General features: G+C 58.5%; 1 protein-coding gene across 7 annotated transcripts; it reads right to left on the bottom strand.

Moving 5' to 3' along the window:
• Window positions 1-33: 33 nt before the first annotated feature.
• On the bottom strand, window positions 34-23,610 carry SMTN (smoothelin). 7 transcript variants are annotated; one of them, XM_063603406.1, is made up of 22 exons: window positions 23,233-23,409; window positions 21,379-21,509; window positions 16,575-16,723; window positions 16,082-16,175; window positions 15,911-15,989; window positions 15,719-15,816; window positions 14,669-14,989; window positions 14,508-14,580; window positions 13,809-13,880; window positions 13,206-13,727; window positions 12,841-13,013; window positions 10,811-10,903; window positions 9,228-9,380; window positions 9,074-9,149; window positions 7,783-7,947; window positions 7,620-7,682; window positions 7,342-7,411; window positions 5,856-6,029; window positions 5,474-5,591; window positions 4,757-4,908; window positions 3,606-3,770; window positions 34-342 (listed from the first exon to the last, which is right to left on the bottom strand). In XM_063603406.1, the coding sequence occupies exons 2-21, from the start codon at window positions 21,427-21,429 to the stop codon at window positions 3,626-3,628; spliced, it is 2,841 nt and encodes a 946-aa protein (XP_063459476.1). In that variant the 5' UTR covers window positions 21,430-21,509; window positions 23,233-23,409; the 3' UTR covers window positions 34-342; window positions 3,606-3,625. The 7 variants fall into 7 exon arrangements, with proteins under 7 accessions (XP_063459476.1, XP_003826980.1, XP_014198780.1 ...); XM_003826932.6 differs by lacking the exon at window positions 10,811-10,903 and having other exon boundaries at window positions 23,233-23,610; XM_014343294.4 differs by lacking the exons at window positions 3,606-3,770; window positions 23,233-23,409 and adding an exon at window positions 21,686-22,894.
• Window positions 23,611-24,494: the final 884 nt, after the last annotated feature.

The raw sequence follows: 24,494 nt of genomic DNA, 5'->3' as shown, positions 1-24,494 counted from the left end.
CCCACCCCCAGGAGACGCAGAGAGGAGTCAGGATCGTTGAAAACCAATAATTTATCAAAACGCTGCGTGTGTATGTGGGGGGGAGGGTGTCGCAACAGACAGGGCAGCGGTGGACGGACGCACAGGCAGGAGACGGTGCCCGGAGAGTGGGGGCGGCAGCTTGCCACTGGCTGGCCATGCGGGCGGGGAGGCTAGACATTCTTGCCGCGCAGGCGCAGTTCGTGGCGTCGCAGGTGGTTGTAGAGCGACTGCACATAGGTGAAGACACACTTGGGGTCAGGCTTCTTGCCCATGATCATCATGTCGTCCACCTCCACCAGGGGCACACAGTCCACCAGCATCCTGCAGGGAGGGGGCACGGGGTTGGATGTCAGCGCCAGACCCGCCTCTCGTGGCGCCCCTCTACCCCAAGGTCTTTTTTATTGCCGCATTGCCTGCTGGTCTTTCATAAACTCCAGACAGGGAAAAGCCTTCCAGGAAGGCAGGAAGCCCCTGGCTTCATCCACCCAAGCCTGGAGGCATCTCTCGGGGCGGGGGAGCAGAGCTAGGCAGGTGGAGGCGGAAATGGCAGAAGAGAGCCCCATCCCAGTCAGGCAGGTCCTGGGTCTGCTTCCTCCAACCCTGGGGAGGTGCTGGCTCCAAACCCTGCCCATGTTCTCCCTGGAGACCACCTTCTGCTCACCCTCACTGGCACACTCCAGTTGGTAGAAGCCTCTCAGCTCGGCCTTTGTACCCAGATGGGCTTCATCACTGGCCAATCTTTATCTATGGATAGGTCTCACTCTAGTGGCCCCGTGGTCCACTGATGATTGTCTGCTAGCTGCCTGATCTGGTACTTCCTGTTGAGAGGCCCAGGGACCCCTATTATTTGACAGGGGGTGGGGATAACCCTGCTGCTGGAGATGGAGGCCAGGGAACGTGTGGGCAGCAGAGGGGTTCTCTAACCCTTATCACCTGCCTTGGGTAGAGCAGAGGAGGCAGATGAGGATCCCAGCCAATACCAATGGACCATCTATGCCATGCTCGGGGGGACCACCCTTCTGGCCATCCTTCAGAATGCTAGCTGCCCTTCACAGATAAGGAAACTGAGTCACAGAGCAGAGGAGCCATTTGTTTCAAGCCCCACGGCTTAGTAAGTGCAGGCTAGGCTGCATGGGACCCAGGCCCCCAGTTCTGGGTGTTGGCAAAGCCTTTTCCCCACTCTGGAGTGAGTGGGTTGTGCCTATTAAGCAACTGACAGCTCCCAGAGCTCTGAAGCTGGAGTCTGCTCTCTGGCTCCTTTTCCCCTGTCCCTCAACCCCCAGAGCAAGACCTCTTCTGCCTTGATCCCTGTTTGCTCTCTCCTATCTGCCATACCTGGGACATAGCAAGCATTCAATGTTGCTGAATGAGTTTCCTATGGCAGGGAAGGCATAATGGCAACAATTGCTCCTTATTCTCAAGACACCTGAGAACCCAAGACCACCTCCCATCTCGTGCCCTTATGGACAAACTCAGAACTGTGGTAGGGCTGGGCCTACCCCCAGCTCACCTGGACTCCTTCAGAGAAGAAACCTGGGAGGCAGAACACCGAACACCTCTGTTTTAGTCCAGACTGTATCCCTAACCAGTTGTGGGTGCTAGATAAGGCCCTTTTCTATGACTGTTTCCCCCTCTTTAGAACAGGACAGTTATTCTCTATCTCATTTGAGACCTTACAAGAATTTAGGATGAGTGAGAGGGTTCTGGGTCTGCTGCTGATGTGCCACGTGCCCCTAGGGTCATCCCTATCCCAGACTGGGCTTGTTTCCCGAGCTGTACCATGATGCAAAGGCAGCCTCTCTCTGAAGCTTCTTCCAGCTGTGGCTATCGTCCCGGGGATCCCGACCTCCCTCTCCAACCTGGTGCTCCCTCCCGCCCCACTCCCTTCCCTGGAGACCTTATAAAGCCATTGTTTACACTGGGGCTCAGGGCTCAGGCTGCCCCAGTGACAGGCCAAACACCAGGCAACTTGAGCAATAGCACGGCTGAGTCACACTTTCCAACTGGATCAGGGCTGGGCTGGGCCCCTCTCCCTCCAAGCTGGCTTGCTGGGCAGCAGCTCCTAAGTCCATATATGATCTGGAGATAGCACCAAGCCCATCCGCCACTCATCTGTGCTCCTTCTCTGAGTGTGTGTGTGCACATGTGGACTGCCCCCCACAATGGCTCCAGGCCCTGAGGGGCATCTGAGTGTGCCCCTACCTGTCACTGACTCACATTCCTTCAGCCAATCCCCTTGCTCCTTCTGGGCCTCTATTTTCAATCCTCTCTACAAAATGGGTGGGAATGCACTGATGGGGCAAGGAAAACAGCCACTAAGTGGGGAGTTTGGAGTCTCAGTTTCTGGCCCCAGCTCTGACCTAACCATCTTCCCTCTCCCTTCCACCCCCAGGACAGTCTTAGCCCATGTCTCTCTCTGAGCTCCTTGTCTGTAATGGGGTAGTTAGTTTAGGATCTGAATTCTTTACTTTGGTACTGAGGTGAGGTGACCAGAGAGGACATGCCACAGCTGGCTTAGGATCCAGAGTCCCCAGCCAGAAACATCTTCCTGTTGAACTGGTCCTGCTCCTGAGCGCCCCACTTTGGAGTATGGCACCACCAACTCCCCAGTGCCCACACAGGAGCCTAGCAGACTTCTTGACCTTCCCTCTCCTTCTCCAAACCAGATCTATTGGGAAGCCTGTCTCTCTAGCTCTTAAGCTATTCCAGTCATCTAGTCCATCCCATCTCTCATCCAAGCCTCATCCAAGGAAGGTCCTAGAATGCTACATCCATCCCTTCTCTGTTTGGAAACCCTTTATAACTCCTGTTGTCCTCAGGAGGAAGGTCAAACTTTTTTTTTTTTTTTTTTGAGATGGAGTCTCGCTCTGTCACCCAGGCTGGAGTGCAGTGGCATGATTTCGGCTCATTGCAACCTTCGCCTCCTGGGTTCAAGTGATTCTCCTACCTCAGCCTCCTGAGTCGCTAGGATTACAGGTGTGCGCCACACGCCTGGCTAATTTTTGTATTTTTAGTAGAGATGGGGTTTCACCATGTTGGTCAGGCTGGTCTTGAACTCATGACCTCGTGATCTGCCCACCTTGGCCTCCCAAAGTGCTGGGATTACAGGCATGAGCCACCGTGCTCGGCCAGAACGTCAAACTTCTAACTGTGGCCCCCTCCTCCCTCATATCCAGACTCAAGTTTCTTCCCTTCCTGATGTGCTGTGCTCTCCAGCTCTCTTGCCCTGCTAAGCCTAGGCTGATCCCTCTGCCTGGAACTCCCTCTCCCTCCTTTAGCCTGAACTTGTTCAGATCCCAGCTTAGTTTGCACTTTTTTCAGATGGGGGGCCCAGACCTGCAGCCTGGGTCAGGCATCTCCCCTGGGCTTCCCCCATCACAGTGCTGCTCACCTGGGTCATCACTGCCCATTTAGAATGGTCTCACCTGCTGGGCCCTGAACTGCCAGAAGACAGGGCTATGTCTGGCTCCTCTGGCTTGACTAAATGCCTCCCTTACTTCCCCCACCCGCCTCCCTGGACCCTCTCTGGCCTTGCTGAGCAGATTCTGGTGAAACGGGGCAGGTGGAGAGGCGGCGTTTCTCACCGTGGGGCCCCGAGCAGGGGTTAGGACTTTTTGGTTTTTACCAGCCCCTTCTGGACCAGACAGCGGTAGAACTCCTGGATGTACGTGTACACGCACTTCCAGTCAGGCTCTCGAAGCCGCACCATGTCCTCTGTATCCAGGAGCTGCGGGCAGTCCGCATGGGTCCTGGGGAGGGTAGGGGGCCGGGAAGGGGTGGGGGACGGGGGCAGGAGGCCAGGGCCCCGGGTGGGGAAGAGAGGGAAGAGGCAGAGAAGAGAGAGGGGAGGAAACAGAGACACACACACATACACACACACACAGAGACATGAGTTCAATTACGATTCCAGTGCTGCAGTCCGCCAGCCCCCCGCATGCCGCCTCCCCACTGTGGACGTGCCGCTCACTACCCATCACTAATGGTGTGCAATGCAGACAGGGGTGGGGGCCAAACCAGTCACAGGTGCAGAGAACTCTAGGGGCAAGCGGGAACGCGGGGTGGGGGCGATGGCGTTGGCACCAAGGTTGGAGAGGAGGGCTGTGCCCCGGGGAGAGGGGGTGAGGGAGGCGTGAGAGGAGGTGGGGGGAGGAGGAAGAGAAGGAGGAGGAGGAGGAAGAAATTTGAGGGAAACCAGAAAGAGAAGGGGAAAGAAGGGAAGACAGATGGAGAAGGGTGCTGAGGGTGAGGTGAGCAGACGGGGCAACGATTCCAAAGTGGAGGGCTTGCTGAGGTCCTATATAAGCCTCTGGCAGCACTATATAGGCTGGGCGGGCACGGTGCCCGGGCCAGGAGCCTCCTTTTGGAATCTCCAGCCGGGATCCCGTGGGAGCAGGAAGCTCTGGTGATAGTGGGAGGAGAGCAGGACAGAGAAAGGGAGAGAGAGGGAGAAGGGGGCAGAGGGAGGATGGAGGGGATATGGACAGGGCCACCTGGTGGGCTTTGGCCCGGGCTGGTAGGCCGGCCTGCGGCTCCTTCGTTCCGGCGGGCACCTGGCACGCTCAGCAGCGGGTGGGCGGGGATGGAGAAGGACGGGGACTCTCTGGGGAAGGGGGTCTCAGCCGCTGACTGACAATGTGGCTGGCCCGCTCCAGGGGTTCTCAGGGCAACTGGGCCTGGTCCCGATGTCCAGCCCCAGATGTGCAGCAACATTAGCAGGGCCAGGGCCCACACTTACTCTGCAGATGAGAAGGCCACCTCGAAGTTCTGGCGTCGGTTCTGAGGGCTAAGCTGCCCATAGTCGAAGGCCTCAGGGAAGAAGTTATGCACCAGGGCACAGAAGGCCATCCCATCACTCCAGCTGGAGGAGAAGTTCTGGATGTCGACGTGCTATAAGCCGTAGGAAGACTGGTCAGGACGCTGGGGGCAACTCCCCCCTGCTGTCTACCCCTCAGCATTCTGGTATTCCAGACCTAGGGCACTGGGCACAAAGAGGCCCCGTAGCTTGCACAATGAGTGAATAGTTGGAACATGAGCCTCCTCCAAGTCAGCCTGTCAACTCCCATATTTGCAATTTCAAGGGACAGAGCTACTGAGAGGCCCAGCGCCACCCAGCTAAGGCTATGGTCATGCCTCATCACTCCTTCCCTCATTTAGAGAAATTGACTCAGGGCCTCCTACAGAGCAACAAGGAGGGGACTCCAAGAGTGGGATCCGGCCTTGAACCCTGCCCACCACCCAAGAGGCCCTGTTACTTCATCACTGATTCTGGAATCTAGGGCTTGCCTTGTGTCCTCTTTGAGCCTCAGTTTCCTCACCCCAAGAGCCTTTCCATGTTCCCTGTGAGGCCACACAGTGGCAGGAAGTGTACTGGGTAATAGGAGCTCTGCTAAGAAGGAGGTGTTGAGCTGGGGTCTGGGGAGGCCTCCAGGCCCCCTGGCCTCCCGGGGCTCACCTCGTAGCCGCGAGTCTTGGCTCGGCACCAGTCCAGCAGCATCTGCTTGATGCTGTTGGCGTTGGGGACCCCGAAGCTGGTGGATCGCTGCACGGCTGCGCGGGGTCCGCCAGGGCTGCTGTAGGGGCGGTGTCAGGACCAGGTCACACGACTATAAGGGGCATGCCTCGGTGGGCCCACCCAGTGGATCCCAGGCCCCGCCTTCCATGACCTTCGGGCCTTTGCACCACAGATCTAGCCGTCTTCCCGCCTCTGCCGGGCCAACTATCAAGCCCCGCCCCCCACTGCCTATCAAGCCCCGCCCCCCACTGCCTATCAAGCCCCGCCTCCCACTGCCTATCAAGCCCCGCCCCCCACTGCCCAGCCCACTTCTGCAGCTCACCCGGCCGCGCCCTCCTTCTCCAGCTTCTCAATCATGGCCTTGCGCGCCTGGGAGGCTGAGGTCTTGGGCAGACTCTGCGCCTTCATCAGCTCTTTCTTCTTCTCGGCCTGCCGTTTCTCGAGCGCCGCCAGGCTGCCGGCCCGTGGGCTGGCCTGGTCCTCGCGGTCGAAGATGCTAGGGGTTGGGGAGGCGCATGTTAGGCAGGGAGAGGAGGGCTGCTCCCCAGCCTGGACCACCACTCGCGAGGCGGAGGGGGGGTGTTGTAGCACACTAGTATCTCCACTGCCACAAACGCCTGCCAGGGAGGTAGGCGTCCTCATCACACGCATTTTAGAGGAGTACACTGAGGCTCAAATGACAGCAAGGTTTTCAACAGGTTTCCGCCTCCCCCTCCCCCACCCACGAGTAGTTCTCTGAGAAGGCTCATTGTACCCTCAAGTTACAGGGGAGTTCAGCTTCTGGGCACTATCCGATAATAAAAATGATGACTAGCATAATAATAGTAATAATAATAATTCATCTCTGTTGATCCTTTCCTGTGTGCCATTTTAAACTTCACAAGAGCAGGGAGGGGCCTTACCAATTCCACTAAAGGTGAGGAAACTGAGACCTCTGGCAGTAACTTGCCTAAGATTTCAGAGGATGTGATGGGCGGAACTAGAACTTGAACAAGGTCTCTCTGATTCAGAGTCCCTGGACCCCTTTGGTTCTCATCCTGGATTCTGATCCTGTTCCTGCTTTCTGCCAGCCCCAACAGCCTCTGTTACATGGGGGTACCCTCCTTTCTCATGGGGCTAAGGTATAAAGGTGCTGTGTGACCTGGGACATGGTTTGCAGATACTGGGAAGTGGCAGTGCCACCAGGCAGCTCAGTGTGGTAGGTAGGCCTCTGTAAGTGTTCAATGCTATTGCAGCCACTCAGAGATGTGAGCCCCTAAGCAACTCACTGGCCTCCCTGAGCATCCACCTCTCCTGTGGCGTGGTTGAGAATAAAATGAGATCCCAAGGAGAGCAGGATCCTTAACTCTCACTTTGCCCCTCCCTGGCTATAGACCTATTACCTCCCAGCATCCCAGTCTACCCCTCTGTTTTATTTATTTATTTATTTATCTATTTATTTTTGAGACTGAGTCTCGCTCTGTTGCCCAGACTGGAGTGCAGTGGAGTGATCTTGGCTCACTGCAACCTCCGCCTCCCAGGTTCAAGTGATTCTTGTGCCTCGGCCTCCCCAGTAGTTGGGATTACAGGTGCCTGCCACCACGCCCGGCTAATTTTTGTATTTTTAGTAGAGATGAGGTTTTACCATGTTGGCCAGGCTGGTCTTGAACTCCTGACCTCAAGTGATCCGCCCGCCTCGGCCTCCCAAAGTGCTGGGATTACAGGCAAGAGCCACTGTGCCCAGCCCACCCCTCTGTAAAACGGGTTTGCAGTTAGGTCCCCTGTGGCACTGACTCCTCTATGGTCAGGGATTGGGTGCTGGTGCTCACCTGCCCATCTTCTTGGATGAGGAGGAAGAGGAGAAGGTCTTGGTTTGCATCATGGTGCTGCCACTGCCATCTGCAAAAAAGGGGAAGGGGCACCAGGTGAGGGCCTGGGCTGGACATCAGGAGATGGGATGGGAGGCTGTATGGAGGGGTGGTGATAGCCGCAGGCAGAGAAGAGAAAGTGACGGCACAGTTGAAGACATGGAGAGAGAGCTCAAGGAAGAGCCGGAGGAGGTGGGCGGACAGGCAGGCAGGCACAGGGCGACGCCAGGTGGCCTTACTCTCCGAGCGCCTCACGAAACTCGACTCCACTGTGGTGGTGCGGGCCGTCCGTGTGCCATCATCTGCAGGGGCAGGGGATGAGAAGGATGTGAAAGGCACAGGGGGCTGGGGGAGGATGTGTTCCCACCCTGAGCCCTGGGCCAGCCCCATTTGGCCCCTTACTGGAGTGGACGAGCCGCTCAGTCTTGGTAACAGTGCTGACAGCAGAGCCATCAGCTGCCCGCTGGCTGTGCCTCGTGGTGGTCTCAGTGGCTGTGTTGCCGCGCCCCTCCCCTGGCCGGCCCCGTGCCTCCTGCAGCCGCCGTTCCCGCTCCTTGTCCCGCTGGTCTGGGCAGGGGATGCCCCATGCATGCGCAAAAGGGCCACCAACACCCACACAGCACAGATGCACAGGTGCATAGGGCACACAAGACAGGGTGGAGGGTGGCTTGTTAGAAACATGAATGACACAGGTAACAAGGGCCTCTCTAGGAGCAGCTGGGGTGAGGGGACAGCCATAACTTGACAGAGAATGGAGTGTGGGAAGGGGTTGATCGACTCAGGCAGAAACTAAAGAATATGGAATAGCTAAACTCAAAGGGGTATGGATCCAAAAAGGGTTTCTATAGGCATGAGTAACTAAGTCAGGAGGGGTATCTAGATCTAGTGAGGGGGTAGCTGAGTCCAAGGAAGGAGAAGCTGAGTGAGGAAGTAGCTGGGTGGGCCATCAGCAGGTCTTTGGTTGGAGGAGAAGAGCAGCTGGAGGCAGGAATATTTAGATCCAGGAAGGGAGCAATTGATGGGATCTGAGAAGCAATCTGATCCAGGGGAAGAGTAGCTGGGAGAGAAGCTAGTGAAGGGGGTTAACTGGGCTTAAAATAGAAGTAGGTGGGTAGAGATAGAGACTGGGGTGGCCATCAGTGGGCCCTGGCAGAAGCAGCTAGATTCAGAGAAGGAGTAATTGAGAGTGTTTGAGAGGAGAAGCAATTGAACCCAGAATCTAAGGGAATGAATAGATGTGTCCAGGGAAGAACTATCTGGAGGAGGAAGTAGTTGTGTCCAGGAAAAGGGAAGCTGGATGGGGCAGAGGCTAAGATGGCCATCAATGGACTTCAGGGAGAGAGGAGCAGCAGGGAGAAGGAGTATCTGGATTCGGGGAAGGAGTCGTTGACAGTACTTTGAGAGGCAACTGGATCCAAGGAGAGAGTAGCTGCGGGAGGGAGTATCTGGGTCTAGGAAGGAGAAGAGAAGCTGGTTGGGGAGAATAACTGGGGTCACCAGCGGGAGAGAAGGAGCTAGGGAAGGAGCAGCTGGATCCAGCGGGGAATAGCCAAGGGAACTGCTGGGTCTAGAGAAGGAGAAGCTGGGTAGGGCAGTTATTAAGCTGGGGTGTCCACAAATGGACCCCAGAGTATGAGGGGAGCAGCTGGGGAATGGGGCAGCTGGATCTAGGGTAGGGCAACTGGCTCTCTACCTCTCTTCCTTTGTCGGAGCTCACGAAGTGCAGCCCGGATAAGCTTCCGCTCTTCAAAGTCCGTGCTCTGATCCAGCTGCATATAGAGCCCATCATTGCCTACCTGGTGCCTGCTGGCCTCTGCCAACCCCCAGCCCACCGGATCTGGCTATACCATCTTGTCCAAGACTCCTTCATCCTCAATAGTCATCAGCTCCTCAGCGCTCAGAGGGCTCCGCCCTTCTGGTGCTTTGTTCACTCGGGTCTGCTCAGCCCCATTGGCCGCTTCCACTGCTGCAGCGAGAGGCTCTGCTGGCTCTGGTTCCATCTGCAGGGTGGGGAGAGGGCATGGACTTTAAGCAGGGGTATGGGTGAAACTCATGATGTCTCCAATGGATAGGGGAGCAGATCCTAGGGTTGCTGGCACGCCTTGGAAATAACCACTAGCCTGCCAGCCTGCCTGCCCAAAGATGGCCATGTCAGCGTCAGTCAGGGAAGAGGCACTGACAGTCTTGTTGTAGGGCTTCCCACGTACCCAGAATTGTATTAATACAATGGATAGTGATAATAATGATGATTTCCAGTCCATAGTAAGTGTTGTATAAACACTAGGGACTTTACTGTCCCTATTTAACAGAAGGGAAGGCCGGGCGCAGTGGCTCATGCCTGTAATGTCAACAGTTTGGGAGGCCGAGGTGGGAGGGATCACTTGTTGCCAGCAGTTTGAGACCAACCTGGGTAACATAGCGAGACCGCATCTCTACAAAAACAAAAATAAAAAATTAGCTAGGCATGGTGGTGTGCACCTGTAGTCCCACCTACTCAGAAAGCTGAGGTAGGAGGATTACTTGAGCCCAGGAGTTAGAGGCTGCAGAGAGCTATGATCACGTAGCTGCACTCCAGCCTGGACAAGAGAGTAAGACCCTGTCGCAAAGAAAACAAGACCGGAAAAAAAAAAAAAACAAAAACCAGAAGGGGAAACTGAGGCTCAGGGCAGCTAACTGACTTGCCCACAGTCTCTCTCTAAGTGTGATGCAGCCTGAGATCTGAGCTGAAGGCAGCCTAACTCCTGAACCTTAGTTCATTTTGCTGCTTTGTTCCCAGCCCCCTCCCAGGCAGGCTCTGCTCTGTGCTGCCAGTTCCTGAGGCCTAGGTCCTCCTGGGCCAGTGCCCAGGCAGCACATGTTGCCCCCCATCTGCCTGCTACCTTGCCAAGAGGGCTGGCCCGGGGCCTGTAGGCTCCTGACCAGGTGTCTGACTGGGGCTGCCCTGAGCCAAGACCTCTATGAAGCTCTCCTCTGTACCACCTCCCCCTGCCTCGCCCCTGCTGGAAACCATCCTCTAAGGAGTCTCTAGCCCTGCAGTCCTCCCAGGGCATCTCCCTAGCCCCTTGAAGACAAGGCCCCAAGCCAACTATTATGGCCCTTCCTCTCCTGGCAGGGCCTCTCCGTCTGCTATAAGGGTAAGGAGAGCTGAGGTGGCAGCTGTTTCAGGGAGGCTTGGTCTGGCCAGGGTGCAGGGTGGCGGGGAGCTGGGGGCTGGGGCCTGGGTCATGCCAGGGGCTGCCAAGGCAGCTGCCACGCATGCCTCAGGGCTGGAGCCTGGCACCCTCTTGCCTTAGTCTTAGAGCACTAGTGCCCCAGTCCCCTGTCAAGATAGATAAACTGAGGCTCAGAGAAGGTGGTGACATACCTAAAGTCAAGAGGAGGCAGAGCCTGGCTCAAAACTACCCCCTCCCACCAACCCAGAAGGACTTACGAGACTAGTGCTGCGGGTGGTGCCGGTGGAGGAGCGGCGGCGGGTGCTGAAGGCAGGTGGGTGGGCCACGGGGGTCCCAGCATCCTCGGCAGCCTGGAAGAGGGCCTCGGGGTCGGCGGCAGCCAGGAGCAGCTCGCTGGGCTCCAGCTCAGGCTCAAGGCCGGACACAAGTGGGACCCCCAGCCGTAGGCTCAGCACCTCCACCTGCCTGCTCAGTGCATCCAGCCGCCGGCTCAGTGCTGCTCTCTCTGCCCGCAGCTCTTCAGCTGCCCGGGCCACCGGCTCCACGGTGGCTACAGCTACCTCGGCTGCCTGGGTCACTGCCACCCGGCCTGCTTCAGCCACTGCCCGCAGCTCCTCCAGTGCCCGGCCCAACTGCTCCTCAAGGGCTGCGGCCAGCTCAGGCCCAGGCCCTGGTACCCCCGGCATGGTGCTGGTGGGGACTCTATGGGGGGTAATGGTGGGGCACTGGCAGGGGCTGCTGTCTCTGGCTGAGTGTCTGAGTCTTTGCAGCTGGTCCGAGGGCAAAGGCAAGGGCAGCAGGCCTGCCCCGCCCCTGCCTCCCAGCCCGCCACCAGCCAGCTGGAGCTGCAGCCCAAATAGAAACCTATTCTGGGCTCCTCCGTGGAAGGGGCAGTGGGGGAGGGGGGGCCTGCCCAAGCAGGCGGATCGCCAGGCCTGGCTATAGCCCTACAGAAATCATAGGCCTGCAGCACAGTAAGACTGCATGGGTTCTGAAGATCACTGAGATCGGGGCCCCATGCCTCACAGGTGGGGAAACTGAGGCAGGGAACACGGAATGGACCTGGCCTAGCCACCATGTACATTAGCTGTGAGAATCAGTCTGCTGGACTCCACAGCCTGTGCTCCTTTACCCTTTACCCTAACTCCAGCTGTTTTAGACAGCTGGAACAGATGGGGGAAATGGAGGCACAGGGAGGCAGGACTTTGAGTGATCTGCTACAAAAAGTGTCTTGGTCTTACATAAATGCCCTCTGGCCTGCCCATGGTGCTCACGTCCAACCACAGACTTTGAGCAAGCACATTATGGGTACATCACCTGTCCCCTTTGGTTCCAGATGGGTAAACTGAGGCAAGTTGGTGGTGTCAGACCCAGGTCTCACTGTGGCACCTCCCATCCACCTCAAGGGCCTCAGCGGGTCCCCCCACCCCACCCCACACAATCCCTTGTCAGAGGGCAGCTGGATCCTGCTTTTTTGGAAAGGAAGGGTGCTTTATTTCCCTCACTCTCTCCCTGTCTCCCCTGAGAAGGCCCAAAGCTGGCTCTAGCCATCTCACCTCAGCCAAAGTCCCATTCAGTCCCTGGTTTAGCACAGAGGGCATTACCTGGGCAGCCGGGTGGCCCGCTTGGGGATCCCTTTCCCGGCTGAGCTCCCGGCTAGTGGATCCTGGGCTTGGGAATAAATAATGGAAGGGTGCTGCGTATTCAGTTCCCAAGGCACCTGCTAGGCTGCTGCCTCACCTGATTGGCGCCCCTCTGCCTGTCTGTCCCCCCTCAGAGCTTCTGCCCAACCCCCACAGGGAGGTTGACGCAGATGCTAATCACTAATCTCCAATCTCCTAATGGGCCAGGCTGATCTTGGATGAGCAGATGAGCTGCTCTATACCTCGGGGCTGATGTCCAGTGTGGGTGGGCGCAGGGGCACTGGGGCTGCCACAGGAAGAGGGGAGCAAGCCCTTACCACCCTCTCTGAGCCTCAGTTTCCCCATCTGTTCACCAGGAATGAACCAACCAATTTCGAACTAAGGATCAGAGATCAGCATCCAGGAAGCTTAACGCCAGTACAGAGTAAGCTTCCGACACACTTAGGGACTGATATGCTAGGGTCTGGCCTTAGCTCTGCCACCGACTGGCCGTGGTCTGTGAGCAGCCACCTTCCCTCTCTGGGCCTCGGTTTCTCTGTGTGTGCAGTAGGGGAGGAGCAGAGGAACCCTGCTAGCCCTACACCCTGAAGCAGTGTATGTGAGGCTGACGGATGGTGAGGCTGGTGGGGTGAGGAGGGGCTCACCTTGATGCTGCAGCCTCCTCGGCTACTGGGGGGGGCATGGCTGAAGCTGGTGACATGAGTGACACTGCCCAGCCGAGCCAGGGTCCCAGGGCTGTTGACACGGGTGATGGTGCTCTTGCCCCCACTACTGGTGCTGAGTAGGGTCGGGGGCGCCCGCAGCCCCAGTGTCAGTTCTGAGTGGGGAGAAAGGCGGCTGTCAGGAGGATCAGGTGGAGTGAGGGCAGTGCCAGACAAGGTTGATAATGCCCTCGCTCCCAGCATACCCTTTGGAGACACCCTGAGCCCTGGCCGTAGCACCTGTCCTGCATGCAGAAGTGCGGTTGCAGGCACTCATCCCCATTGGGGAGGCAGTGGGGGGCGCCTACCTGCCCTCTGGTTGCCTGTGGGCAGCAGCACCCGGCCTGTGGAGGCCTGGCCACGGCCGTCCTTGATCTCGATGGTGAATGTGGTCTTCATACTGCCCCCTGGCTCGGCAGTGCCGACGGCCACGGGCAGCGGGGCACCAGGCTCCTCTGAACGTGCCACAGGCCCCCCTGCTCTGTTTTCAAGGGGCCTAGCAGCCAAGCCCCGCCCCCTGGGGCCCTCCTCCTGGGGGCAGCTTCGAAGCTGGGCCAGGGGCTGGGCTACTCCTCGTTGCTCCTTGCTGAACCGGGAGGAGGTATCACTGGGGCCCCGAGAGGAGGAGCCGCTGGAGGAGGAGGCAGGGGTGGTGCTGGTGAGGGAGGGGCCCAGGAGCCTTGCGGGGGTCAGGGGACTTAGGGCAGCCCGGGGTGTGCCATCCTGGAGCCTAGCAGCCATAGGAGAATCAGATGTGAACTTGTGGACACGATCCCGCACAGAGCCAGCCCGCTGGAATGAGGAAGGTCCGCTGGCAAGGGGGGTGGACTCTAGAAGGAACAGGAGGGCTGTCAGCGACTGGGTGGGACAGGGTCTGCACAGATCCTAGGCAGGGTGAGAATAGGTAGTACCTCGGTTCTGGGCTGGTTGGCGGGGGCTGAGCACCGACAGGGAGCGTTGGCAGGGTCGGGGTCCAGCCACGTCTGGCAGGTTGGGGAGGGGGTGATGGCCATGTGGGGAAAGAGAAAAGACAGGGGATAGTGGGTGTCCACCTTTCATAATCCTCTCCTCTACACCTCCCTAGCTTCCCACCCTTTCCTGTACTCAACCCCCACCCCACCTCTCCATCCCCTCCTGGATCTCCCACACTCCGGCATCCCCACTCGGCTGCATCTCTCCTACAGGCACCTCCTTCTCCTCCCACACTGACCCTAGGATGACTTGGACACTCCTGGGGGCCGGGCGAGGCTTAGGCTGGAGGAAGGGTGCCCAGATCCTTTCTGCAGATGGGGAGGGGGGACAGCCCTCCTGGCCAGTGCTGCCCACAGCTCCAGCTGGGAGATGGGTGGACTCCCTTATTGGGGAGAAGAATGTGCCTGAGGCCCGTTGCCTTTCAAGGCTGCAGGGGAGGCCTCTAGCCATGGGGGTGGAGGGGGAGGCTGGCCTAGCTGGGGGCGGGGACACTTCAGGGGTGGGGTGCAGTATCAGGGACTGCATGGACCTGAGGAAGCTGGAGCTGCCAGGCACAAGAGCCCATTTTCTAGACAGGGAAAGGGAGGCAGCGGGAGGGGAAGAAAGATGCCTGTGACTACCCCTGCTGGGACCCTCACCTGCTCTCTTGGTGTCAGAGGGGCCTCTGGTGGTGCTCTGGGCAGCAGGGGTCTCTTTGGGGCCAGACAGAAGCTGCAAGGGAGAAGAACAGGGCCTGAGCAAGGCCTGACTCCCAGACCTGCTCACTTGCCTGGCATCCCTGCCCCTCATCCAGACTCACCTTGTTGACCACCTGGCCCTCAGTGCTGGGGAGCATTGAAGACTCCTGAGGCTCAGGGCTGGTGGTCTTGGGTGGGCTGGGGGGTGGCTCTGGGCTGCCTGGAACCTCAGCTGTAAGGCACTGGGCCTCGGCAGGCTCCAGTGGAGGCTCAGGAGAGGCAGGGGTGGGTGAACTGCTGGGTGAGGCAGGTGAGCTGGATGTGCTCCCAGGTGGGGCTCGCAGCAGGAGTGTCACTGTGGTCACATCCTGGTTGGTGCCTTCAGGGGTGGGGGTTGGCTTTGAAACCTCTGCCTGCTGTTCCTGTTCCTCTCGCTCTGGCACCTGTAAGGGACCCACAGGATGCAACCAAGGCTCCCTAGGCTTTGAACGCCACCCCCACCACTGAGGGCCAGGCTGGCAAGTGCCCAGGGCAGGGCATGCAAAGCAGAGTGGTGGGGCATGGCTTCCTGTAGGCACACCTGCGCAAGCACTGGCACTGGCATGCTAAGGGCAGTCTCTGATCCTCACTTCCCAATCTCTTGGCACTACCTAGCCAAAGGGGTTCAGAGAGGACCAGGTCCTGATGTCAGTAGGTGGGTATGGCAGGAGACCTATTGGGGACGGGAGCCTTAATAGATCCCTGGAGTGGAGGTTCCTGACTCCTGGCCTCAGCCTGGTTCATCTGGAGTGGGAGTGGGGTCCTGCCAGGACCGTGGACCCAGCGGCCTCTGCTGGCCACTTGGGGAACCTGCATGGCCTGACCTCTCACCCACACTCTGGAAAATAGAGTGAACTGTGAGCCAGCTGGGGTCTGACATGCAGGCCCCATAAGCCAAGGTAAAGATGTGGGCTGTGTGGAGGGTGACGGGCAGCCCTGGGACGGGTTGAAGCAGGGGAGGTGCCAGGGCCGGATTTGCATTTCTGGGAGATCCCTCTGACTGCTAAATACAGGCTGGATGGCAGGGGTGGGCCCCTTACAGTCAAATACCAGCCTAGCAAAGACACGCAGGCATTCTGTGCTACCGGTATCCATGGGCACAGGACACTGGGCCACTCTCCCACCCTCCTTACCTCACACTGTTCCAGCCTGTGTGCCGCTAGCCCCTTGCTGTCCTCTCTTGAGCCACTGTTGGGACGCCCGCTGTACAACCTCCCAGCCAAGGTGGCAGCTGGAAGGGAAGGAGCAAGTGGCAGGTGAGTGACGGGGAGGTGCTGTGGACAGCAGACAGAAGGGCAGGGGTGGGGCTGGGACAGGCCACATACCCTCAATCTCCTGAGCCCGTATACGGCGGATGGCAGCTCGGATCAGCTTGCGCTCCTCATACTCACCAGCGCTTCGCAACTGTGGGTGAGAGACAGGTCGCGGGTGTTGGGCTGTGGAGTCCAGGTCTTCATCTGCCCTGCCCCCATCCCCTGCCCCAGCCTGGGCCTCACCAGTGCAGTCAATTCCTCCACATCGTTCATGGACTCCAGCTGCCCTGCCAGCCGTGCCAGGGCAGCCCGCTGCTCAGCTTCCCGCTGCTGAGAGCTGCAGAGACATCATGACTGTAACCACCACTGCCATGGCCAGGTCGTGGAGGATGTGGGCTAAGGGTAGGAGCCAGAACAGAGTACCCAGAACCTTGGCAGAAGGGCATGTGGCTGTGCACACCCTCTAACTGCACACTGATACACATATGCCCATGGACGTGGGCACTAATACCACACACTCAGACGTGCTGGCTACATCAGCACGGCCGCGACGCCACAATCAGTACATGCTCCATGCCCACAAACATCTCTGTTTTTCCAGAAGCGTGTGTGGACGTACTGCCATTAGCACATGCAATCCACAGATACACTTGTGCTCACGCCTGCCTGCACGCATGAGCTGAGCCGGGGCTCACACTCACCTTCTCACCCGCATGTTCCACCCCCCGCTACTCACTGCAGCCAGTTCTCCTTGTTGTCCTGCCGCTCGGCACGGAAACGCTTGGATGCCAGGGCCTCCTCCTCGCGCTCCAGCTCCTGCCGCTGCAGTTCCCGGATGGCTGAGCGGATGCGCCGCCGCTCTGCCAGATCTGCTGTGACCTCCAGCTGCAGTGGGTGCAAGAGGCAGGTCATTTTGGCTGCCAGGGGCGGAGGGCTGGCACCAGCTGCCCACGGCTCTGCCTGGGGCACAATGTGTGGCCTGTGTCCACTCCCTGTGTCCCAAGCTCTTCACGTGCCTGCCTGCCCACGCAGGGTCCCGGGGGTAGACCCAGCCCACTGTTTCAGGGATCTTGGGTAGCCCACTTTGCATTGTGGTTCACAGAGCACACAACTGTGAGTGGACAGCCAGAAACTGCCCACTTGTGCCAGGTGCCAAGCCAGGCACTCCTTTCTACAACTCGATTCCTGCCTCTCAGAGCCCAGATCCCCAAAAGCCAGGGAGTTATTGTAGGAGGAGGAGGGAGGCCACCCTGTGGGTCACTAACAGGGTCCCTAGAGGGAAAGGTGACAGCTGAAGTCCACCCTCTGAGCAAGGGAGGCTCCCTGGTCTAGTCACCAAACACCACAGCCCAGCTGGGGGTTGACTGCTTCATCCACAGACGGGGAAACTGAGGACAGGTGCTCAGGAGTCCTGCCTGGCTGAGGGCTATTGTCCCCACTGCACTGGCCTGGACCTAGCTACCATGGAAGAAGCCAGGGTGCAGAGTGGGAGGACCAATCCCCCAGACATATAAGGTGGCTGGCACTAGGGGCCACCCCAGGGCCTTATAGAGGGCATCCCTGGGTGACAGCTGCTTCTACCGGTTCTCAACCCCTCAGTTCCCGGGAAATTGGGGGTGACTGGTCTAACCAGGTTCAGGAAAGAACACCTTCTCTGGAGTGAGTCAGCCAATCCTGTTGCCTCCCCCACACCTCCACCATGTAGAGCCACCTGCTACATACAGATCCTCCGTGGCTCAAGGGAGAGAGGACTGGCCCAGGGTTCCCCTGGAAGATAGTGGCAGAGATAAGCCTCCAGTGTGGGTCTGATAACCAGACGGGAGCCAGTAAAGGCGGGGTGATTTCCTCTGTCCCCACCCCCCAAATCATTCAGGGGTAGGGCCAAAGAACCCTCTATCATCTCCCTTTTTAGCGCCCCCCGTCATTCCTTTCTGCTTAGTGGGAAGGCCAGGTGGCAAGGGTGGGGATGGGATGGAGATAGTTTTCAGCAGGGAGTGTGGGCTGGCCCAACTCAGCCATGAGCCAGCTTGTCCTAGTCTGAAGAGAGCAGGGAGAGTCTTGGGGGAAGAGCCCTCCAGGCTCCACATTCCTGAGGAATTATGAGAAGACCCCCTGAAACTCAGGCCAGAGCCCCTAGTTGGTTCCAGCCCTAGTCCAATCCTGGCTGGGTGATCAAGAGCATATCCCTTAAACTCTCTGTGTCTTGGTTTTTTCATTTGCCAGTGGGTGGGGTTGGGAACAGTGACTTGGCCTCTCCTGTACATAGCTGCAGTTGCAATAAGCATCACCCCCATACTTGGTTCTAGCCAGTCAGGAGGAGGGAGAGAGATGAGGGGGCAAATGGGAAGGGCAGGATACCCCGAGGCATCAGTAACATTTATGGAGAGTCTGTGAGTCAAACCCTGTGCTGAGCCCCCTACTTGTCCTAAGCCCACAAAAACCCTAGATACTACTGTTATTCCCATTTGACAGATGAGGAGATTGAAGTCCAGGGAGGAGATGTGATTTGCTCATGGTCAAATGACCTGAGCCAGGATTTGAACCCAGGTCTCTCTGACTCCAGGGCCTGCCCTAGGCTGAAGATAGCTCTGCTATTGGGGTCTGTGTGTCATGGTGGGGACCTCAGGGATCCTGGCACTGTGTTGGAGACCCCTCTAGCCTGGACTAGAGATGCTCTGAGGCCTAAGGAGGCCTTATAGCAGAGGCGGGGGGAATGAGGCTCACTCCCCAGCCCCCGGTGCTGGCTGTGTCTCAGGCCTAGAGCCTTCTGTGGTACATTTGGAGGCTGGGGGCTGGAGGGGACAGAGGGTCCAGCCCCTTCTGTACAGAGGGTAAAGAGGCCCAGAGGGGCAAGGGCTAGCCTTTTGTCTCCTAGGTCCCCATTCTCAGTGCTCTGGGCTCGGAGATGGGGTCCTTGTCTCTGACAAAAGCCTGATGTAGGAACTTGGCCACCTCTACAGCACAACCCCCGGAGCTTCAGTGTCCCCATCTGGAAAATGGGAGCCTCCCTCTGATCCCCCAAAGTGGGTGGGCAAGGCTGGAGACTGACAACTTCATTCCACTGGTCACCCTCTGGCACGACCCTTCCCTTTGGGCCTGGAGGCAAAGGTTGGACCACAGTGTCTCCTCTGTGTGTCCCTAGTTCCACGCGCCCAGGCCCCACCGCTGTGTAAGGAGGGAGCTGTGGGAGGGAGGGAAGGAAGTACAAAGCGCCATTGTCTACCGAGGGGGAAGGGGAAGGGGATGGGGCGGTTTCCGAAACTGCCCAGTGAAATTCTCCCGGGAGGAAAGAGGGTGCTTCCTCCCCCTGGGGAGCCGGCTCTCCGTGTACTCTCTGCCCTCGCTGTTGGGAACGCCTGGCAGGCCCTGAGGTCTCACTGGGCCTCAGTCTCCCCAACAGCACAACGGAGGGGGATCTCCAGGCTTTCAGTCCCAGCTCCCCCAGTTGCCCATGGGGGTCCCGCCGGCGGTGGAGGGAAGCCTCGCCAGGGGGCGCTGAAGGCCCGCAGGTTCTGCGACCGCCCTCCCTCGCAGGGCGCCGCCCTCGCCTCGCCCACCCTGCCTCGCGCTAGGCGCCGAAGGGGTAGCCAGGTAGGAAGACACCCGCTACCGCCTGCTTCAGTGTCCGGATCTAAAGGGAAGAAACCAAGGTCCCCAGGACACCCAGCTGAGTGGCGGAGGTCGAACTCGAACTCGGGACCGAGGCAGAGGGCGTCCCGGCGGGTGGTGGAGGGGCACGCGGCGTGCAAGTCCCCAGGCGTCCCCATTCCTCCCATCCCCGGCCCAATCCTCAAGAATGTGCGGGAGCCGGGGCCGGAAGCGACTGCCCGCGTCCCCAAATCGGCCAGACGCTGGGGCGCAGGGCGGGCGGAGCGGGCCTAGCTTTTCCTTATATGGCCCGGCCCCGCGGGGAGGAGCCCGGCTCGGGACGCCCCCGTTCTTGCCACGAGGCCAGCGGGGGCCGGGCCGGCGCGCGGGGCGCAGTAATGGCGGGCGCCGGGTGCTGGAGGAGCCGCTCCCGGGGTCGGAAAGACTTCGAGAGGCACCGATCCCGAGACCGGGGCAGGTTCTCATCTGTCCTTTCCCAGAGATTCAACCACTGCTCCAGCTTCTCTCCAAAACTCTTTTCCAGCGCCGCCGGAGCCTCGCTTAAGAGAGGGAGGTGGCGGCTGAAGAACCCTGAGCCTGCCTGTGGACACCTTGAGATGAGGATGTGCGGGAACCTGGCCTGGCATTCCCTCTTTTTGGACTGCGCTGCCTCTACGACCCCCACTGGGACTTGGACTTCCTGAGGGAAGGTCGAACTGACTGGCGGGCACCTTTGGAAACCCAACCTCATCCCCTCCAGGCTGCACACATCCTGCGGTGATAGTGGAGAGGCAGACACCCAGAGAGTCTAATGCACTGGTCCGAGAACAAACAGGCAGAGTGCCTTGGGGAGGTCATGGCAGCAGCTGGGCACTGCCCAGTGGCTGGGCTACGCTGGTTGGTTCCAGCCTCTGCCTGCGGGGGAAGGTATGAGAGTGGGGTGGGTCACTTGTCTTCTAGGTAAAGTAAATCTTTAATTTACCCCCATGGACAAGGGTCAGGGACTGAGGAGATGGAGCTCCTCTGGCCCCTCCTCCAGGTCAGGCTGCCTGGCCTTGGGGGTTGGGGAAGGAGCCCTGCCCCCTGGGTTGCCCTACGGCCTCTCTGTGCATGGAGGTAGACAGGGCTCTCAGGAAGAGGAACAAGAAAGGGGATGGAGTGGGCTCATCTTTCCTCCACCTGAGATCTGGGTCCATGCCTCATTCTGTCCCCATGCCAACTCTAGGACCTAGAGCTTGTGTGCAAACACATCTCCCTCCCTCCCTTCATTTTACAGGTAGAGGAACTGAGACTCAAGAGTAGAAAAATGAGATGAGAAGCCACAGAATCCACAAGGGCCCACAAAACCTGTCTCTCTCTTATGGCCTCGTCCAGCCTTGACTTTCCCAGGACTCTGGTCCCCCGTGGCCCACTATGGGGTTGGGATTTTGGCACAGCTCCTTCTTAGATGGGTGTCCTTGAGCAGGTGATTTTAACTCTCTTGAGTCGCAGTGCCCAGGCTTTCAGAGCTGCTGTGATTATTCTGTGACATGGTATACCCAGTACCCAGCCTGCCCCGTGCCAGGCCTTGGCATTATTAATCATTGCTGCTACCATTATCACTGGGCCAGCTTCCAGGGGTGGGCATTGCCTGAGCTATTGCTCTGGAGAGGCATATCCAGCCTCCCCACACCTGTGGCTGCATACGGGTGAGTCTACAGCAGTTACTGTTTAAACAGGTGGTGGCTGTGGAGGGTTGGGAGGGACTAGGCTTCAGTACCAGGCATGGACAGGCACATGCCACAAGGGCCTCTGCATCAGCCACATGGAACTGGCCTACCCCTGTTCCCATGTCCCCCTCCTCCTGACCTTTCCCCCATCACTTCTTCCTGTCAGCTGAGAGGTACCCTGGATTGACCCTGCCTCTCTGGCTTGGCTTTCCTGTCCCCACAGTGGGTGATGGGGCCACTTACCAGCTTCCGAAGGGCTCCCTCATCCAGCCCAGCTAAGGCCTCGTCCGCCATCTCGCTGGCCCCTAGCTCCGTTGGTTCCTTTCTGGTGAGATCGCCAGTGCCTGTGGCACCTGTCACCAGCTCAGAGAATTCTGCAGGGGACAGACATGAATCAGGCATGCTGGGGCTTCTAGAAACCACAGGCACTTAGGCTCTGTGCCTTACTTTCCCTCTCTAACCTAGGAGCGTCCATTACTGTCCCATCCTATAATGTGGCTCCTGGCTGGAAGCTGCCCTCTGCCCTAGGGTGGTTTGCTGGAAAACTCACCAAACCCAGGGTAGGGGGTCTCTGGTTCCAGCCCTGCCAGCTTGGCCGCCAGTCTGCTGTGTGGCCTGGGATAGACTCTCATCCTGTCTAAACCTCAAAACAGGGAGGGCAGGGACCTGGATTGAGAAGCCAGGGCCTGGCAAGACCCACCCAAGCTGTGCTTACCACCAGGGGGTGCACTCCAGTCTCCAGTTTCCTGCCCCACCCACCCATCCACAGGGCCTACCCAGCCCCCACCCACTCCGCAGGCTCAGCTTCTGGCTGTGGGCTGAACCTGTAGTTCTTGCTGCCACCACCACTGTCATTCCCCCAGGTATAGGAAGGTACACTGTGTCTTCCGATTCTTGGAGCCAGCTCTGCTGTCCAGACCTCCTGAAGCCAGGTGTCCAGGCACCCAGCACCTCCTGCCAATTCATACAGAATTCAATTCCCCACCTGGAAGGGCTTTCAGAAGCTGACCTGCCTAACTCCTGGATTTCAGGCAAACTGAGAAGATTGGAGAGGGCCAAGGATTTGTCACTGAGCAAGGAGGAAGCCAAAGACTTAGAGGGCAGAGAAGGATGTAATCAAAATCTTCGTCATCTCCGGCTTCCGAAGCTCCCTTCCAAAGTGCCCTCAAGGGCCTGGAACACTCTCAGTGACAGAGGCAAGAGCCCCATCTTGCCCCAGTGCTGCCCATCAAAATGGACCCCTAAATCCTGGCCCAGCCTCCCAGCGCAGATCTCTCCTTCCTCCTGTAGCCCCAACTAATGTCTGTCTGGAATTTGAGGGGCCCTGGTCTGGCACACTGTGGATGCTTAGTTAATGTATGGTGACTGACTAATGTGTGGCCCCAGGCCTGCCCCCCACCTCCTGTTGATTCATCTTTCAATCATCCCTTCCCTCTCTTCAGAACAGTCACTTGGGAAGTCACCCCATACAGTGCATGGGTGGGGGGTGAGGGTTACCGCTCCACACAGTTGGGGTGTGTGGGTCCCAGCCTGTTCAAGTCACCGCTTGTTCCCCCTCCCATCCTGGTAGGCTCAGAGGTGTCAACCTCCCAATCTCTGCCTGTTAGGATCCTTGCCTCTTACCTAGTTACTCTGTCTGGGTTAAACCTCTTCAAGACTGTCCAGTGGTCACCAGCCTTAGGTTCTGCGGACATTCTGATTCCCCCCATGTCTGTTCTTCTATGGGGCAGCTGACCCTAATGCCTAATCTAGGACACCCATGGGACTATAAGAAGATCCCTGCCGCTGCCCTTCTCCAATCTCCCTGTCACACAGTCGGGGGTCGCCGGACATTGTGAGGGGCCTCAGGATTCTGTGGCAGCTTCCCCCAGGGTTTCTGCCGCCACAGACTAGCGCCCCTGTGGGGCGTGGAGTCTCTTAGGAATCCGGGGGCGTCTTCCCCCAACAGTCTCATAACTTTATCCCATGGCTTAGACCTCTCGTATGGGTGGCGGCTCCTAGGTCTGGACGTTCCAGAACTCCTGTCTAGACATCCGGGTTCCACCCCCGGACACGTTGGGGCAGCACCAGGATCCCCCCCGAGGTCCGCACACCCACCTCTCAGTCCAGCCCACCCGTCCGGCGCAGGCTCGGCTTAGCTCTTTCGGGACCCGACAGATGGATTAGACACGCGCAGGCGGGAGGTGCAGCGACCCGCTGTCCCAGGCCCGCTCAGCAACCGTCCCCTGGATTCTGCGGAGAGCTGCCCGTCCGGCCGCGCCAGCAGCCCGGCTGGCCCCGCCCTGCCCCGACGCGCCAGCCAACCCTCGATTGGGTACCTCCCACTCTCGTGCCCCATTGGGAAAATTCAATTTGACGGCCTCGCCCCGAGAGAAGGCCCCGCCCCTCGCGGGCCAGGGAGGTCGGAAATTGGGAGTCTTGGGGTCGTCTGCCTCGGTGGCTTTAGCGAGTCGGGTGGGCATCGGCAGGGGGACGCAGGCTCTGCGCCAAGTCGGGGAGGGCGCCCCGAGCCGAGGTAAGTTTCCTGGGGTCGTAGGAGTCTCAGAGCCTTCAGGACAGCCCCTCTCCGCCCTCCTCTTTGTTCCTGAGACCACGTCCCCTCCCTCGACTCCACCCCTTTCTCGCGTCAGTGTTTAAGCTTGGCCGCCGTCCCTAGGCTGCTTTCGGGACACCTGGTCTGAGCCACCTGAGAGCAGAGACTGAGTGACTGGCAGCACCTTGACCCTGTGTTGGAGTGCCGGGACCATCTCAGGTGGAGCAGGATCAATCACACAGCACACCTCCCCCAGCCCACACACCTTTGAACAGACATTGCCTTCTTGTAGCATGCTTCTACCTTCCAAGCCCTGAGAGTCTGCCTTTAGGAGCGCTGGAGTCCTAAATAGGGAATATGGAGTCCAGGCTGTCATTCAGCAAAAGGGGGAAATTGAGGCCCAGAGAGAGCTGACATGTCTAAGACCAAACAAGGAATCAGCCAGGGTACCCAGGAGGTCAGATCCACAAGGCAAAGCTATTCCATCTTCAGTGCCAGAGGCCCTAAAGCCGCCCTTGGGTCTCCATGGAGACTAAAGTGGGTGGAGTTGGGAGGATGGGGTCTGGAGTCCTGTCAAATAAAAACAATAACAAATCATTTATTTTGTACTTGCCATGTACCAGGCATATAATGCCCATAACAAGCATATGAGACCATGGCTATTGCCCCATTTTACAGATGAGGACAACAGCTGATAAGTAGTAAAGCTGTGATTCATACCCAGCACCTTCTGAGTCCAGACCCTGCTTTTAACCACTATAATGTGGGATTCTGGGGAGGTGGTTTCAGCCTGTTAACCCAGAAGAGCCCCGGTTCAGGTCCTCTG

Source organism: Pan paniscus, chromosome 23, assembly GCF_029289425.2.
Source record: "Pan paniscus chromosome 23, NHGRI_mPanPan1-v2.0_pri, whole genome shotgun sequence".
Taxonomy (NCBI): domain Eukaryota; kingdom Metazoa; phylum Chordata; class Mammalia; order Primates; family Hominidae; genus Pan; species Pan paniscus.
Note: the sequence above shows the minus strand (reverse complement) of the source record. Positions and strands in the feature narration are given on the sequence as shown.

Bases quoted from the DNA above. Each gene is read 5' to 3' on its own strand.
- SMTN (XM_014343294.4), bottom strand. From the start codon at position 21,767: ATGAGAGTCTATCCCAGGCCACACAGCAGACTGGCGGCCAAGCTGGCA. The intron at 16,176-16,574 runs GTGAGTAGCGGG...ATGTCTCTGCAG, and splicing joins AACAAGGAGAACTGGCTGCA to CTCTCAGCAGCGGGAAGCTG. The intron at 13,728-13,808 runs GTACTACCTATT...TGTTCCTTCTAG, and splicing joins CCAACCAGCCCAGAACCGAG to AGTCCACCCCCCTTGCCAGC.